The sequence below is a fragment of the Nyctibius grandis genome, chromosome 11 (assembly GCF_013368605.1).
Source record: "Nyctibius grandis isolate bNycGra1 chromosome 11, bNycGra1.pri, whole genome shotgun sequence".
Classification (NCBI taxonomy): domain Eukaryota; kingdom Metazoa; phylum Chordata; class Aves; order Nyctibiiformes; family Nyctibiidae; genus Nyctibius; species Nyctibius grandis.
The window spans coordinates 26,004,177-26,018,264 of record NC_090668.1 but is presented as its reverse complement, the minus strand read 5'-3'; the positions used below and the strand labels follow the sequence as shown (position 1 = coordinate 26,018,264).

The 14,088-nt window shown below is 52.4% G+C and overlaps 1 protein-coding gene across 1 annotated transcript in view; it reads left to right on the top strand.

Annotated features, from left to right (window-relative positions):
- Positions 1–14,088, top strand: part of ITGA11 (integrin subunit alpha 11) — a 49,902-nt gene that overhangs the window by 20,190 nt on the left and 15,624 nt on the right. Inside the window, exons 3-14 of the mRNA XM_068410148.1 lie at positions 583–692; positions 2,073–2,164; positions 3,409–3,523; positions 5,444–5,571; positions 6,232–6,380; positions 7,693–7,837; positions 8,048–8,213; positions 8,791–8,861; positions 9,641–9,785; positions 12,297–12,445; positions 12,595–12,735; positions 13,456–13,659. Of these exons, the coding sequence (XP_068266249.1) occupies positions 583–692; positions 2,073–2,164; positions 3,409–3,523; positions 5,444–5,571; positions 6,232–6,380; positions 7,693–7,837; positions 8,048–8,213; positions 8,791–8,861; positions 9,641–9,785; positions 12,297–12,445; positions 12,595–12,735; positions 13,456–13,659 (1,615 nt within the window). The remainder of the gene's footprint in view (positions 1–582; positions 693–2,072; positions 2,165–3,408; positions 3,524–5,443; positions 5,572–6,231; positions 6,381–7,692; positions 7,838–8,047; positions 8,214–8,790; positions 8,862–9,640; positions 9,786–12,296; positions 12,446–12,594; positions 12,736–13,455; positions 13,660–14,088) is intronic.

Sequence of the window (14,088 nt, the reverse complement as noted above, 5' to 3'; positions counted from 1 at the left end):
CACTTAGTGCCCTGGTCTAGTTGCCAGGGTGGTGTCAGGGCAATGGTTGGACTCGATGATCCCAGAGGGCTCTTCCAACCTCAGTGATTCTGTGAAGCAGTGGTGAGAAGGGACAGCTCCATTCCCCACTCCCTGGGGCCAACCGTGTCTGCCACGGGACCTCAGAGGGACACTGAAGGTTTTGGTGCCGGTGCTGGCTGTGAGCCGAGGTGGTGATGGGTGTCCCCTGCTCCTCCTCACTCTGTCAGATGGGTTTGCAGACCTCGCTCGCTGCCAGATATTCGTTCGCCCCCGTTGCATCCCCAGGCCTTACTTCCCATGAGCAGCGAGTCACCATCCCAGCTTGTTGCTGCCTGTCGTCACGGGAAGTGGAAGCTGAAATAGTCCTTTTGCTGCTTGCACTGAGTCAGGTCAGGGGAATGATGGTGTCCCCCAGCAAGGGACCCTCTCCTGACACCTCCTGACCCACGTACCGGGGGCTTGGGCTGGGAATCATTTCATTCCCCTCCAGCAGCGGCCATGGGTTTGCTCCCACACCTCCCACCCAGTCCCTGGGTGCTGACGGACCCCTTTTCCCCGCAGGCTGGTGGTGGGAGCTCCCTACGAAACCAACGGCCAGCAGAAGACAGGAGATGTCTACAAGTGCCCGGTGACCAGCGACAGCCACAGCAACTGCACCAAACTCAACCTAGGTACCCACACCCGCGGGGCAGCGAGGGGGAACGGGGCACTTCTAACACCATGCTTTTTATCACTGCTTTGGTCTGTAAAGATGCACCCTGTTGCGTTGCCCAGGTTGTCCCCAAAAGCATGAGGACTGCATGTTTTGGGAGGATTTTTAGATAAGGAATTACTTCAGGTGATCACATCGCTCCTGGTGCTGAGCTTTAAGCAACGTCAGGATAAAATCAAGCAAATCGGGATAAAGTGAAAAAGTTATTTATTTAATACAGCTTAAACTGTTTCGTTTATTAAACCATCAGGATAAAATTATGAGCGGATGATGGTCCCGCTAGCAAATAGCTGATAGCACGTGGTGGTGTCTGTGTTCTCCGGGGGATGCGCAGATGACTGATATTTGGGGGAATTATCCCCCATCCCCACCACCCCATCACTGCCATCGCAGGGGGAGAGATGTAGGGGAGCTCTGGACCCGCAGGCATCCCAATCCCGTCTCCCTGGGTGGAGAGAGCAAGCTCTTTCTCGGGGTTTCTCCAGCTGATCCAGCAGGGAACATGAGAGCCGGGGACTTTCTCATGGTCCTGAGGAGCGTCGCTGGGGTTTGGGGGCAAAGGCTGGGATTTTTGAACACTGGAGCAGCTGTTCTCACTTTATTTATCATCATGATGAATCTGAACTATCCTGGGTTTCTACCAGAGCTGATAAGAGAGCAGAAACTTTGGATCATCCACAATATTTGATTGATTGGCTCCAGTTATTATTTTTTTTAAAAAAACATTGTTTTCTTTCTTTTTTCTTTTTTTCTTTTTTATTTCCTATGAGAACGAGATTCTTCAAGGAAATAAAAATCTCCTCTGTGTGTAAATTTGAATCTTGCTAAAAAGCAATCTTTTTTCCATTGGGTTGAGCTCCGGGTGGTGGATCTGGGTTTCTGAGCCTCCCCTCAATTTAAACCTCAGCAAGAAACTTCCAGTGAAACCAACCCCCCCAGTTTTACCATTAATTGCCCAATTTCCTCCTTCTCAGTTTGCTTCTCAGGGCGAAAGAGCAAAGGGGGAGCGCTGGGTCACGGGGAGCCCCTGAAGCGGAGGAACGAGGGGGTTAGGCAGCGTTTGTGTCACAGCTAAATGATATCAGGGTTGATGACAGGGCTGCCCTGGGGGCTGCCCCCAGTTTCTGGGCTGTGACGTGGGAAACAAAAACCATGCACAAAGATAAAGTGGCCACTAAACGCCTGCTGGCCCGGCAGTAAAAGATGAGATGCTACAGCTGCTCAGGGGGGGTTTCATCCCCTCTTGCTCCAGAGATGCTGGGGAGCGACACGGGGACGTGGGCTGGGTGCCCAGCGTCCCTGCCCGGCACCTGTCCCTAACCGCATCCTCTCTCCGCAGGACGAGTGACGCTCTCCAACGTCTCCGAGCGGAAGGACAACATGCGCCTCGGCCTCAGCCTGGCTACCAACCCCCGGGACAACAGCTTTCTGGTGAGGAGAGGGGGCTTCGGCACGGCCTGGCCTGCCTGGGCAGGGAGGTCTCTGCAGGGTGCGTGTACGTCAGTGTGTAAAGGTGTGCAAAACCAGGTGTATGTACGTCAGTGTGTAAAGGTGTGCAAAACCAGGTGTATGTACGTTAGTGTGTAAAGGTGTGGAAAACCAGGTGTATGTACATCAGTGTGTAAAGGTGTGCAAAACCAGGTGTATGTACGTTAGTGTGTAAAGGTGTGGAAAACCAGGTGTATGTACATCAGTGTGTAAAGGTGTGCAAAACCAGGTGTATGTACGTTAGTGTGTAAAGGTGTGCAAAACCAGGTGTATGTACGTTAGTGTGTAAAGGCGTGCAAAACCAGGTGTACGTACATTAGTGTGTAAAGGTGTGCAAAACCAGGTGTATGTACGTTAGTGTGTAAAGGTGTGGAAAACCAGGTGTATGTACATCAGTGTGTAAAGGTGTGCAAAACCAGGTGTATGTACGTTAGTGTGTAAAGGTGTGCAAAACCAGGTGTATGTACGTTAGTGTGTAAAGGTGTGGAAAACCAGGTGTATGTACATCAGTGTGTAAAGGCGTGCAAAACCAGGTGTATGTACATCAGTGTGTAAAGGCGTGCAAAACCAGGTGTACGTACATTAGTGTGTAAAGGTGTGCAAAACCAGGTGTATGTATGTTAGTGTGTAAAGGTGTGGAAAACCAGGTGTATGTACGTTAGTGTGTAAAGGTGTGGAAAACCAGGTGTATGTACGTTAGTGTGTAAAGGTGTGGAAAACCAGGTGTATGTACGTTAGTGTGTAAAGGTGTGGAAAACCAGGTGTATGTACGTTAGTGTGTAAAGGTGTGGAAAACCAGGTGTATGTACGTTAGTGTGTAAAGCTGTGCAAAACCAGGTGTATGTACGTCAGTGTGTAAAGGTGTGCAAAACCAGGTGTATGTACGTTAGTGTGTAAAGGCGTGCAAAACCAGGTGCACATACATATATGTGTAAAGGCGTGCAAAACCAGGTGCATGTACGTCAGCGTGTAAATGTGTGGAAAACCAGGTGCACGTACGTCAGCGTGTAAAGGCGTGCAGATACACCTCTCTGTGTATTTATATACACACTGCACGCACCGCAGGGCTCAGAAACCTCACCTTCCGTGGGGAAAATGATGCTGAAGGAGATACAACAGCCTTGCAAAGCAGCAATTAAAAAGTGCCAATTTTAAACCCATCCCTGATGCTTGATATCTCCCCGCAGGCCTGCAGCCCTCTCTGGTCCCACGAGTGTGGGAGCTCCTACTACACCACGGGCATGTGCTCCCGGGTCAACTCCAACTTCAGGTTCTCCAAGACGGTGGCTCCGGCTCTGCAGAGTACGAGCAACAATCTGCCCTGCGGCTCTAACCCCGCCTTTGAAGTCAGAGGGAATTTTGGGTTCTCTAAGTGCTTCGGTCCCGTTGAGAAAACAAAGCGATGTCAGTGTTTAAGCGAAGGCAAGAGAGCAGAGGAAATGGTTGCAGGGAAGTGATTCAAAGGGGGTTACGTACACAGACATCTGGTAAACATTTTCCTTTTGACTGACACCCAGGGAAGACAAAAAAAAACCACCTTCTTCTTCCCAAACCAGAAATAAAAGTATCCAGAATATTTTATCTGCACAGCCAGGAAGGCAAAATAGGGAAAGAATTCAGACCTTGGCCACACAAAACAAAGAGCTCATTGACTGGAAGCAAAATGTTTTGGCTCAAATTTGTAAATTTTGGATACATTCTTTTATTTTGAGGTATAAAATAAGCTTTCCTGTAGGTGATAAGCAATTGCAGAAGCTTGTCCTGCACCATCAGGGCTCCCAGACGCTCCTTGCCCCAGCCGGGCGTGGGATGCGATGCCCAAGCTCCATCACCCAGAATCACAGAATCCCAGAATCAATGAGGTTGGAAGAGCCCTCTGGGATCATCGAGTCCAACCATTGCCCTGACACCACCATGGCAACTAGACCAGGGCACTAAGGGCTATGGCCAGGCTTTGCTTAAACCCCTCCAGAGATGGTGACTCCACCACCTCCCTGGGCAGCCCCTTCCAATGGCTAATGACCCTTGCTGAGAAGAAATGCTTCCTAATGTCCAACCTGACCCTCCCCTGGCCAAGCTTGAGGCTGTGTCCTCTTGTCCTATCACTGGTTGCCTGTGAGAAGAGGCCGACTCCCACTGCGCTACACCCTCCCTTCAGGTAGTTGTAGACTGCACTAAGGTCACCTCTGAGCCTCCTCTTCTCCAGGCTAAACACCCCCAGCTCCATCATCCATTTGGTGTCGATTGATTCTTATGGCAGAATCATGGGAAAATTGAACTTTTGGGGGGCAGAGGCAGTAAAGACAAAGTCCACCACCAAATTTTCAGTGCTGCTTGCTCTTTATGGCCAGAAGATGCTTTTAGCCCTCGCTGCACAGGGTAATTGTTTTTTTAGAGAGAAGGTGGGTAATAAGCACAGCGTTATCATTTAGTGAGTGGGGTGCAGAGGGTCAGCTCCTCTCCCTGGCTCCTGGGGGATCGAGATGGTGGCATGCAGAGGAGCCCAGTGATGGAGTGACCCATGTGTGACACCAATCCATGGATGCGCTAACCCATAAATGCCTACAGTAAGTGAAAAGGGCAACAGATAAATATCCGCCACTGGAAAATGCAGCATCTTCTGGTTTTCTGCAACTTTTCTGAAGAATGTTATAAAATAGAAGTGAGAGAGAGAGGGAGATGACGCTGAGCAATTTTCCCCGCTGAAAACCAGTTGACTGCCTAAACCCTTCACGGCTTGTACAGCAGAGCTGAGCCCTGGGGTCCTCGCCAGGGTTTTTGGCTGCCTCGGCGCTGAGGATTTAACGGGAAGGGGAGGAAATTCCCAACTGGCGTTATAGGATGAGTGCAGGCAGGGCTGGGGAGTGACTCAGGGGTAAAGCATCGCTCGGCAGGAGGAGCAGAGGCCGGATCCTGCCTGCAGCGAGTCACTTTTTGAAGTGTGTGACTGTATTAGACCGGATAAAGGCCCCAATCTGAATCAGAAATGATACCGCTGAGTGTTATTCTTAGAAAGTTATCCGGTCTTTTCTCGGCAGAGAGGATACTTGTGGCTTCTCTCTACCTTATTGAAGCCCAGGCGTCTTTATGAATGATTGAAATAAGATTTTTTTTCAAACAAATCATAAGAGCAAGTACCTGGCTGTGAAGAATGAAGCCATAAATCTCCCCTTTGCAAGCGTTGCCAAGGTCTTTCAATAACACGCTGCGTGTTTTTCACAGGATGCCAGACGTACATGGACATAATCATAGTTCTGGATGGATCAAACAGCATATATCCTTGGGTTGAAGTTCAGCACTTCCTGATAAACATCTTGAAAAAATTTTATATTGGCCCTGGCCAGATCCAAGTAAGCCCCTGCACAACTTGTGTGTCTCCTCGTGTCGTGCAGGGTCCCCTGGCAGCGCTCACGGGGCCCTTCCCCACGTCCTTTTCCTGCCAATACGCTGTAATTTGTGCCGTGCTTTTTCAAAATAAACTTCCAGTGAATGGATTTTCAAGCCAAATCCATGGAAATAATGCTCACATTGACATCTCTGAATGAGCGATGGAGAGAGCAGCACCCCACACCCTGGGTGGGCACAGGGGGAGGGTGAGATCCTATGGAAATATAGAAGTATTGCCCCATGCTGGGGTAGCTCGTTGCAGCTGTGAAGAGCTCTCCATCCTCTTCCTATTAGCAATCACTGGTTGATTTGGGCAGGGATTTGTGGAGGGATATCCTCAATAATTTGTTCAAATAACCCCCCTTGGGTCCCATCTAGAGATGCTGTGGGGCACAGCACACCTGCATCATCCCAAACCTTTATAGCAGGGGTGGGTGAGAGCTGGCAGAGGATAGAAACAAAACTGAGTGTTATCAGTGGTCCCAAAGAGGGGAAAACTGGAGCAAATGGGGCCCGAGTGATTGATTTTTAAGGGTGGCTGGTATTTCATGTGGTGGACAAAGCGTGCTCGTCGTATCGTGGCGGGTTGCTGGCATCCTTTGTGACATTCCTTTAATCCCTAGGTCGGAGTTGTTCAGTACGGAGAAGATGTCGTCCATGAGTTTCATTTAAATGACTACAGGTCTGTAAAAGATGTGGTAGCGGCTGCCAGTCACATAGAGCAAAGAGGAGGGACAGAAACCAGGACTGCCTATGGGATAGAGTTTGCTCGGTAAAAATCGCTCACCTTCCTGTTCCTCCTGATGACAAGTTTAAAATCCCTCTTTGCTTTTCTTCGCTCTCTCCCCTTCACTTCTCCTGGGGGTGCCACCAGGCTAAAAATGCTTTTGCAAAACCCCTCGGTCTTTAATTGATGCTTTAAATATGATGCTTTGCAAAACCGCTTAGTCCTGGGTTGCTGCTGGAGCAGGGGAAGGGCACAGAGGCAGACTCTGAAAATGCATCCTCTGTCTGAAAGCACCCAGAGCTGAGCTCCCAGCCCCCAAATGCCACCTGCCCCAGGCTGCCACTGCTCAGCCCCTGCTGGGTCCCAGGGAGCTCGGTGCAGCCCTGACCCACAGCTCCATCTCCTCTGTTATCTGGGACAAGTGCCTGCTCCTGCACTTTCTTCCCGCAGCCCAGCCAGTATTCCTGCTGCAGATTTAGGGTGTTTTGCTGAGTTAAAGGCTGCTCTCCTGCAAGAAGCCAGCTCCATCGGTGGAAAAATCCCCTTTTAAATTCCTAAAATGTTTCCCGAGGTCCTGCACCCCATTACAGAATCACAGAATCAATGAGGTTGGAAGAGCCCTCTGGGATCATCGAGTCCAACCATTGCCCTGACACCACCATGGCAACTAGACCAGGGCACTAAGGGCCATGTCCAGGCTTTTCTTAAACCCCCCCAGAGATGGTGACTCCACCACCTCCCTGGGAAGCCCCTTCCAATGGCTAATGACCCTTGCTGAGAAGAAATGCTTCCTAATGTCCAACCTGACCCTCCCCTGGCGAAGCTTGAGGCTGTGTCCTCTTGTCCTATCACTAGTTGCCTGGGAGAAGAGACCGACTCCCACCCCACTACAACCTCCCTTCAGGTAGTTGTAGACTGCAATAAGGTCACCTCTGAGCCTCCTCTTCTCCAGGCTAAACACCCCCAGCTCCCTCAGCCATTCCTCGTAGGTCAGACCCTCCAGACCCTTCCCCAGCTTGGTCGCCCTCCTCTGCACTCGCTCCAACACCTCAACATCTCTCTTGAAGTGCGGGGCCCACAACTGGACACAGAATTCAAGGTGCAGCCTCACCAGTGCCGAGTACAGAGGGACAATCCCTGCCCTAGACTGGCTGGCCACACCATTCCTAATAGAGGCCAGGATGCCATTGGCCTTCTTGGCACCTCCCCAAGGGCTCGCAGCCCCCTAGACAGCCCTCGGTGATTTACGATGCAGGCGATGGGGCGCGCGTCTCGGTGGCTTCGGCGAGCGCAGGGCGGTGGGAGCCGTGACCCTCCTGGCGAGGCTGAGCAGCCCAGGGCATCTCTTCAATTGCAGCTCGGAAGCGTTTCAGAAAGGTGGCCGGAAAGGGGCAAAGAGAGTAATGATTGTAATCACAGATGGAGAGTCGCACGACAGCCCAGACCTGGAGAAGGTGATTGAGGACAGCGAGAAGGACAACGTCACCAGATACGCCGTGGCGGTAAGTGAGGGGGGACACTTCGGGCAGCAAATGGCTACAAAAGCCGTGCAGAGCTCGGCGGTGCCCTGTGCACCCTGATTGCTCCCACAATGGGGTGTCAGACGCCAAGGCTGTTGGGCTCCTTCCACATGGAGACCCCTCAGGTGCTTCGGGATGGCTCCATCCATCGCACGACAACCCCCGAGTCTTGCATTTGTATTTCAAACCCAGGTGTTGGGCTATTATAACAGAAGAGGAATCAACCCTGAAGCCTTTTTGAATGAGATAAAATTTATAGCCAGCGACCCAGATGACAAGCATTTCTTTAACGTGACAGATGAAGCAGCACTCAAAGACATTGTGGATGCGCTGGGGGAAAGGATATTTAGCTTGGAAGGTGAGTGATGCTCCTCTTCAACACACCCTGACCTGCCAGGCTGCAGCGGGTTACTTCAGATGTGCCGTCGGTCCTTGGTTTGCTGGATTTCAATTGGTCACACTGGGGGTTTCCCTAATATCTGTTTGGTACAGAACATAAAATCATGTTTTGAATATCTTCCTATATAAAGAAATGTATTTTGAGTGGTTTGCATCCCTCAAGCCAGTCACCTTGGTCCAGCCACCCCAATGCTTCTCTGTGGAAGAAAGCTTCCCTGAGGGAGAAGCTTCACCCAGTCACAATTACGAAGTGAAATCCTCTAAATCCACATTTTTGTGTGACCTCACAGCTAGGAAAGGAGACAACTGCACCACGGCAGAGCTCCTGGTACCTATTAGCACATGAGTTTGTGTAATTGCGGTGATTTAGGGCAAAACAGGCTCATTTGTGGCAGCTGAGGTCCTTGTGCTCCATGTGGGGTGGAGATGGATGCTCATCCCACCCCGACCCATCAGGGCACCAGTCAGCCCCACCAGGAAAGCAAAGCTCTCCATTAAATACAAATTCCCTTTTGTTTTGTTGGTTTTTTTTTAAGGAACCAACAAGAATGAAATCTCCTTTGGACTGGAAATGTCCCAGACTGGATTTTCATCGCACGTTGTGGAAGTAAGAGAGTAAATGTGGGTTTTTTTTGCTCCTGCCCCGTGCTTTTTATCACCACCAGCAGCTGCGGGTGGGGAGATGGGTGTTTTGGGCAAGTTGTTAATCGTGAAGATAAATTGCTAACACGAGCACAAGGAAGAAAACCCTGTTGCTGCTGGTTTATCCCATGGGGAAGGGAGATGCTGGGAGAGCAGTGCCTTCCCTAGGACCAGCCTGCAGCAGCTCCTCCCGACGCCTCGACCTCTCTGAAAGGACGTGCTGGGATGTGGCATCGGGGAAGGTGGTTGTGGGTGGTGGGGAGCAGAGGGTGGTCAGTCCCCTTCCACCCACGGGCTTTGAGGGCTGGCAGGTCCGAGAGAAAAGCCAGCAGGGATTTTTGGCTCGGGGTTTTCCTGGGGAGGAAAAGCACGCTGAAAAGATACGAATGGGGTGAAAACATCATGCCAGCATGTCTAAACATCTCCGTCTTTCCAGGTGTGCTTTGGAGAATGACTTTTAAAAAATTTATTATTTTTTTCTTTTATATTTGTGAGATTCCTCCCTTTTTCTGTAAAATGTGATTTCTGGGAGGGACCATTTGCTGGTTTTTTCTTCTGCACTCTGCAGCCTCTGATAAGAATATAGTCTGGGCGTCGGGCTTTGAGGGACCCCCACATATCTTCTCACACAACCTCAGCCCATCAGGTCCCCTTGTCCATCTCAGCGTGAATCAGCTTTGCCCGTACAGAGAATTGCCTCCACTTGGCAAGAAATACCCTCAAACTGCTCCTGTTCCCTCGCAGGACGGGATCTTGCTGGGGGCAGTGGGCGCCTACGACTGGAACGGAGCCGTCCTGAAGGAAACCAGCAGCGGGAAGGTCATTCCCCTGCGGGAATCCTACCTCCAGGAGTTCCCGGAGGAGCTGAAAAACCACGGAGCGTATTTAGGTAAGAAAGCCAAGCGAGGCTGTGCTGCCGGGGCTGAATTCATGATTTTATGGTTCATAATAGGAAGCACAACATGTTTCTCAAATGACTAAGAGCAGCCAGCCCTCCCAGCGTAGGGAGGGTGCCTGGTTGGTTGTGAGCTCCCGTCGGTGTGGGACCCGTGTTGCCCCTTGGGATGCAGCGTCCGTGAGCATCCTCCCTTGGGAAGAGTCCAGTGTCGACCACGGACTGCAGCGTAAAAGTGATTTAAATGCAGAAGTAGCTCAGACATTGGCCAGCCCGGCTCATCTGCAGCGCTTACTGGAAAAGCACTGATGACACTGCATGCCTAGGGAGGAAATACCTGCTGGGTTAATCCGTTCCATGTGCGCCCGTTGAAGTCCTGGACTAAAAATATCAGCCTGGTTTGCAAAACGAAGCCTCTCTGTGGAGATGTGTGTGCCAGGCTGAGCTGCCCCGCGGCAGGGAGTGGGGCGGGATGCTGCGGGGTTGCCCGCCGACGTGTCAGGGTCTCTTCCCTCCTGGGGACATGAACAGCCCCTGGACACGTGGCTCATCTCTTGGGGTGACAGCAGAGCGTCCCTCGGGCTCGGCTGCGAGCGCTCGGAGCGGGGAGGGCTGCGGCTGTGCGGGGGGTACCCATGGCAGGATGTGGGAGCTCAGCTGGGCTCTGTCTTGCCCATTGCCTGGAGCAAGAAATCCAGAAATATTAAGGAAATGCTGGTGCATCCTGCTGTGGAGCAGCCCGGCTCGCCCAGCACCAGGACCTGGGGGTTTCAAGGCTGATGCTTGGCTTAGGAATATCCCCCCAGGAGGGGAATATTTAGGGAGACAGAGACCCCAGGTAAGGCCAATGCCCAGGGATAGGGGTCCGTAAACCCTGATAATCCCTGGAGATACTCAAAATTCATCTGGATGTGACTCCAAGTGATCTGATCCAGCTTCATGGTTGGCCATGCTTTGAGTTTCTAATAATTTAATCAGCATTTAAAACTGACTGTGAACATGCAGGAACCTGGAACTGGGTTTGAAAAGAGGATTTTGCAGCCCCAGCGTTATATTCCTACATAAGCCCATCTGCAATCATGGGCAAGTGTCTCAGCCCAGCGTGCAACATGTGGTGTTGGTGATGCCAGCGCAGAAGATAACCCATCTGGGTAGGAAGGAGGGATTGCTCGGGGGCAATCGCTTGCACAGGGTTATTTCCATAAGGACTCGTGAAAACTGCATGAAATGCAACAAGGCCAAGGGCAAGGTCCTGCACGTGGGTTGGGGCAATCCCAAGCACAAACACAGGCTGGGTGGAGAATGGATTGAGAGCAGCCCTGAGGAGAAGGACTTGGGGGTGATGGGTGACGAGAAGCTCACCATGAGCCGGCAACGTGCGCTCGCAGCCCAGAGCCACCCGTGTCCTGGGCTGCATCCCCAGCAGCGTGGCCAGCAGGGCGAGGGAGGGGATCCTGCCCCTCTGCTCCCCTCTCGTGAGACCCCCCTGCAGTGCTGCGTCCAGCTCTGGGGGCACCAACATCAGAAGGACACGGAGCTGTTGAAGCGAGTCCAGAGGAGGCCACAGAGATGCTCCGAGGGCTGGAGCCCCTCTGCTCTGGAGACAGGCTGGGAGAGCTGGGGCTGTTCAGCCTGGAGAAGAGAAGGCTCCGGGAAGACCTTCTAGCACCTTCCAGTGCCTGAAGGGGCTACAGGAAAGCTGGAGAGGGGCTTTTGACAAGGGCATGGAGTGACAGGACGAGGGGGAACGGTTTTAAACTGAAAGAGGGGAGATTGAGATGAGATCTGAGGAAGAAATTCTTTGCTGTGAGGGTGGTGAGACCCTGGCCCAGGTTGCCCAGAGCAGCTGTGGCTGCCCCCTCCCTGGCAGTGTTCAAGGGCAGGTTGGATGGGGCTGGGAGCAGCCTGGTCTGGTGGAAGGTGTCCCTGCCCGTGGCAGGGGGTTGGGACTGGGTGAGCTTTAAGGTCCCTCCCAACCCAAACCAGTCTGTGATTCTGTGACTCATGAGCAATGGTCTTGATGGATTCATGGCCTCCATTGGACTGTGAATGTTAACATCAAGCATCAGCAAAGTCTTTCACGCTTGGTTTCGTCGAAGGAGCAGCGCAGTGGGTGCCGCAGCCTGCACGCACCTTGCTAGTGTTTGTTTCACTTGATGTGAGCCATGAAGTGAAACACTTGTCAGGCTGTGAACTGGACTTGCCTTCGATGAGAGAAGGAGTTTGCACGGGGTTTGCCACCTGCGTGAGGCAGTGCCAAAACTCTCGGTGCAGCTGCGTGGCTCAGGGACCTGAGCAGGCGGCTCAAAGCCCTGGGTCAGGGCGCTGGGGTTTATTTGAATGACTTTATCTTTGAAGAAATCTGGGTTTCTAGCTTCCTGATCTGGAAGGCAGCCAGAGCTGTGTCAGCAGCTGGGGGCTAATGGGAAGCAGATCACCGAGCAGCGGCTGGGAGCAGGCAGGGAGCCGCTCGGCCGCGCTCACCCCGCGCCCACCCCCTTCCAGGTTACACCGTCTCCTCCGTCATTTCCACCGAGCACGAGCGGATTTACGTCGCGGGAGCGCCCAGGTTCAACCACACCGGGAAAGTCATCATTTTCAGCATGCACAACAACCGAAACCTCACCATCCACCAGGCGCTGAAGGGAGAGCAGGTAACGCCGAGAGTGCTGCACGGATTTTTCCATCCGAGGGGATTCTCCTCCATCAATGCTCCCAACCGCGTGGCTGCAGCAGGGATGGGGCTCAGAACGTCCGTGCGGCCCCGCGAGGTTCATCCATCCCTCCTCTCTCTCTCCTCCAGATCGGCTCCTACTACGGCAGCGAGATCAACTCCCTTGACGTCAACGGCGACGGCGTCACCGACGTTTTGCTGGTGGGAGCCCCCATGTACTTCAGCGAGGGCAGGGAGAGGGGGAAGGTCTACGTCTACGCCCTGCGGGAGGTACGTGGCAGCACCGAGGGGTGAGACAGGGACACCGCAGGGGCCGGGGCGTTTGGGTGTTAGCACGGGAGCTGCTCCGTGTTCCCTCGTGTCACTGCGAGGTGGGGTCTGTGCAACATGGGGTGTTTCTCCAGAGAAACAGCCCCCGTTCACTTCATCTCCCCCAAAACCGTTCCCTCCAAGGGCACCCTCCTGCCCAGGGTCATGGGAAGCGGCAAGGTCGGTCCCTCCACCATCGCTTCAGCGCACAGGTGGGACATGTGCCACCCCATGGTCCCCTTCCCTGGCACCCAGCAGCGCTCTGGGGCAGGACCAGCTTTCCTGCTGCCCTCAAATCTGGGTGAAAATGCAGTTTCTGAGGCAAATCCGTCAGGCTCCGGGCTCGGCAAGCAGGTCATGCTCTATATTGAGGGCTGCAGAGCCCACCCGGAGCCGTGCGAGTCCCCACATCTAAAGCACAACTTTTTATGCAATTATTTATGTAGGTTGCTATAAAAAGGAGGCAAAGCAGGCATGGGGGGCTGGCACGAGGCTCATCCATCCCCAAGGACGAGCAGAAAGTCCCACAGCCCCAGGAGGGCTCTCACCTTGTTCCTTAGAGAAATTGCTCGCACATCACTGCCTCTTGTTTGCTTGTCTTTGAGAGTTTTTCTCCTCTTAGGCTTGCTGCTGATGTTTTGGGGGGTTTTTTTTGCCTTTTCTCTTTGGCTGGCCCAGCAGAACCACTTCGTTTCCAGCGGTGCCCTCATCGATCTGCAGAGCTACCAGAACTCCCGCTTCGGCTCCTGCATCGCCGCCGTGCCCGACCTCAACCAGGACTCCTACAACGACCTCGTTGTTGGGGCACCTTTGGAGGATGAGCACCAAGGAGCCATATACATCTTCCTTGGCTTTGAAGAGACCGTCCTGAAGAAGTACAAGCAGGTACGGCTCCCGGGTTCACACACACAATCAATGAGGTTGGAAGAGCCCTCTGGGCTCATCGAGTCCAACCATTGCCCTGACACCACCATGGCAACTAGACCAGGGCACTAAGTGCCATGTCCAGTCTTTTCTTAAACACCTCCAGAGATGGTGACTCCACCTCCTCCTTCCTCCTCATCCTTCATCGAATAAATGTCATTTGTGCCCATTTTAAGGACTGATAGAGCACAATAAATTCACATGCAGGATTGCATTGTTAATTATTATTGCCAGGTATTTTCTCTTGTAAGGGGTCCAAGAAAAAACAAACGTAGGGTATAGAAAATATGCTTGAAATTAGAGGCAGTTGTTAGCACTCGGTGCAATGGATAACTAGAGATAAAATATTTCTCACACCTGTGAGAAACAGTAAATACACAGAGTAGTTTC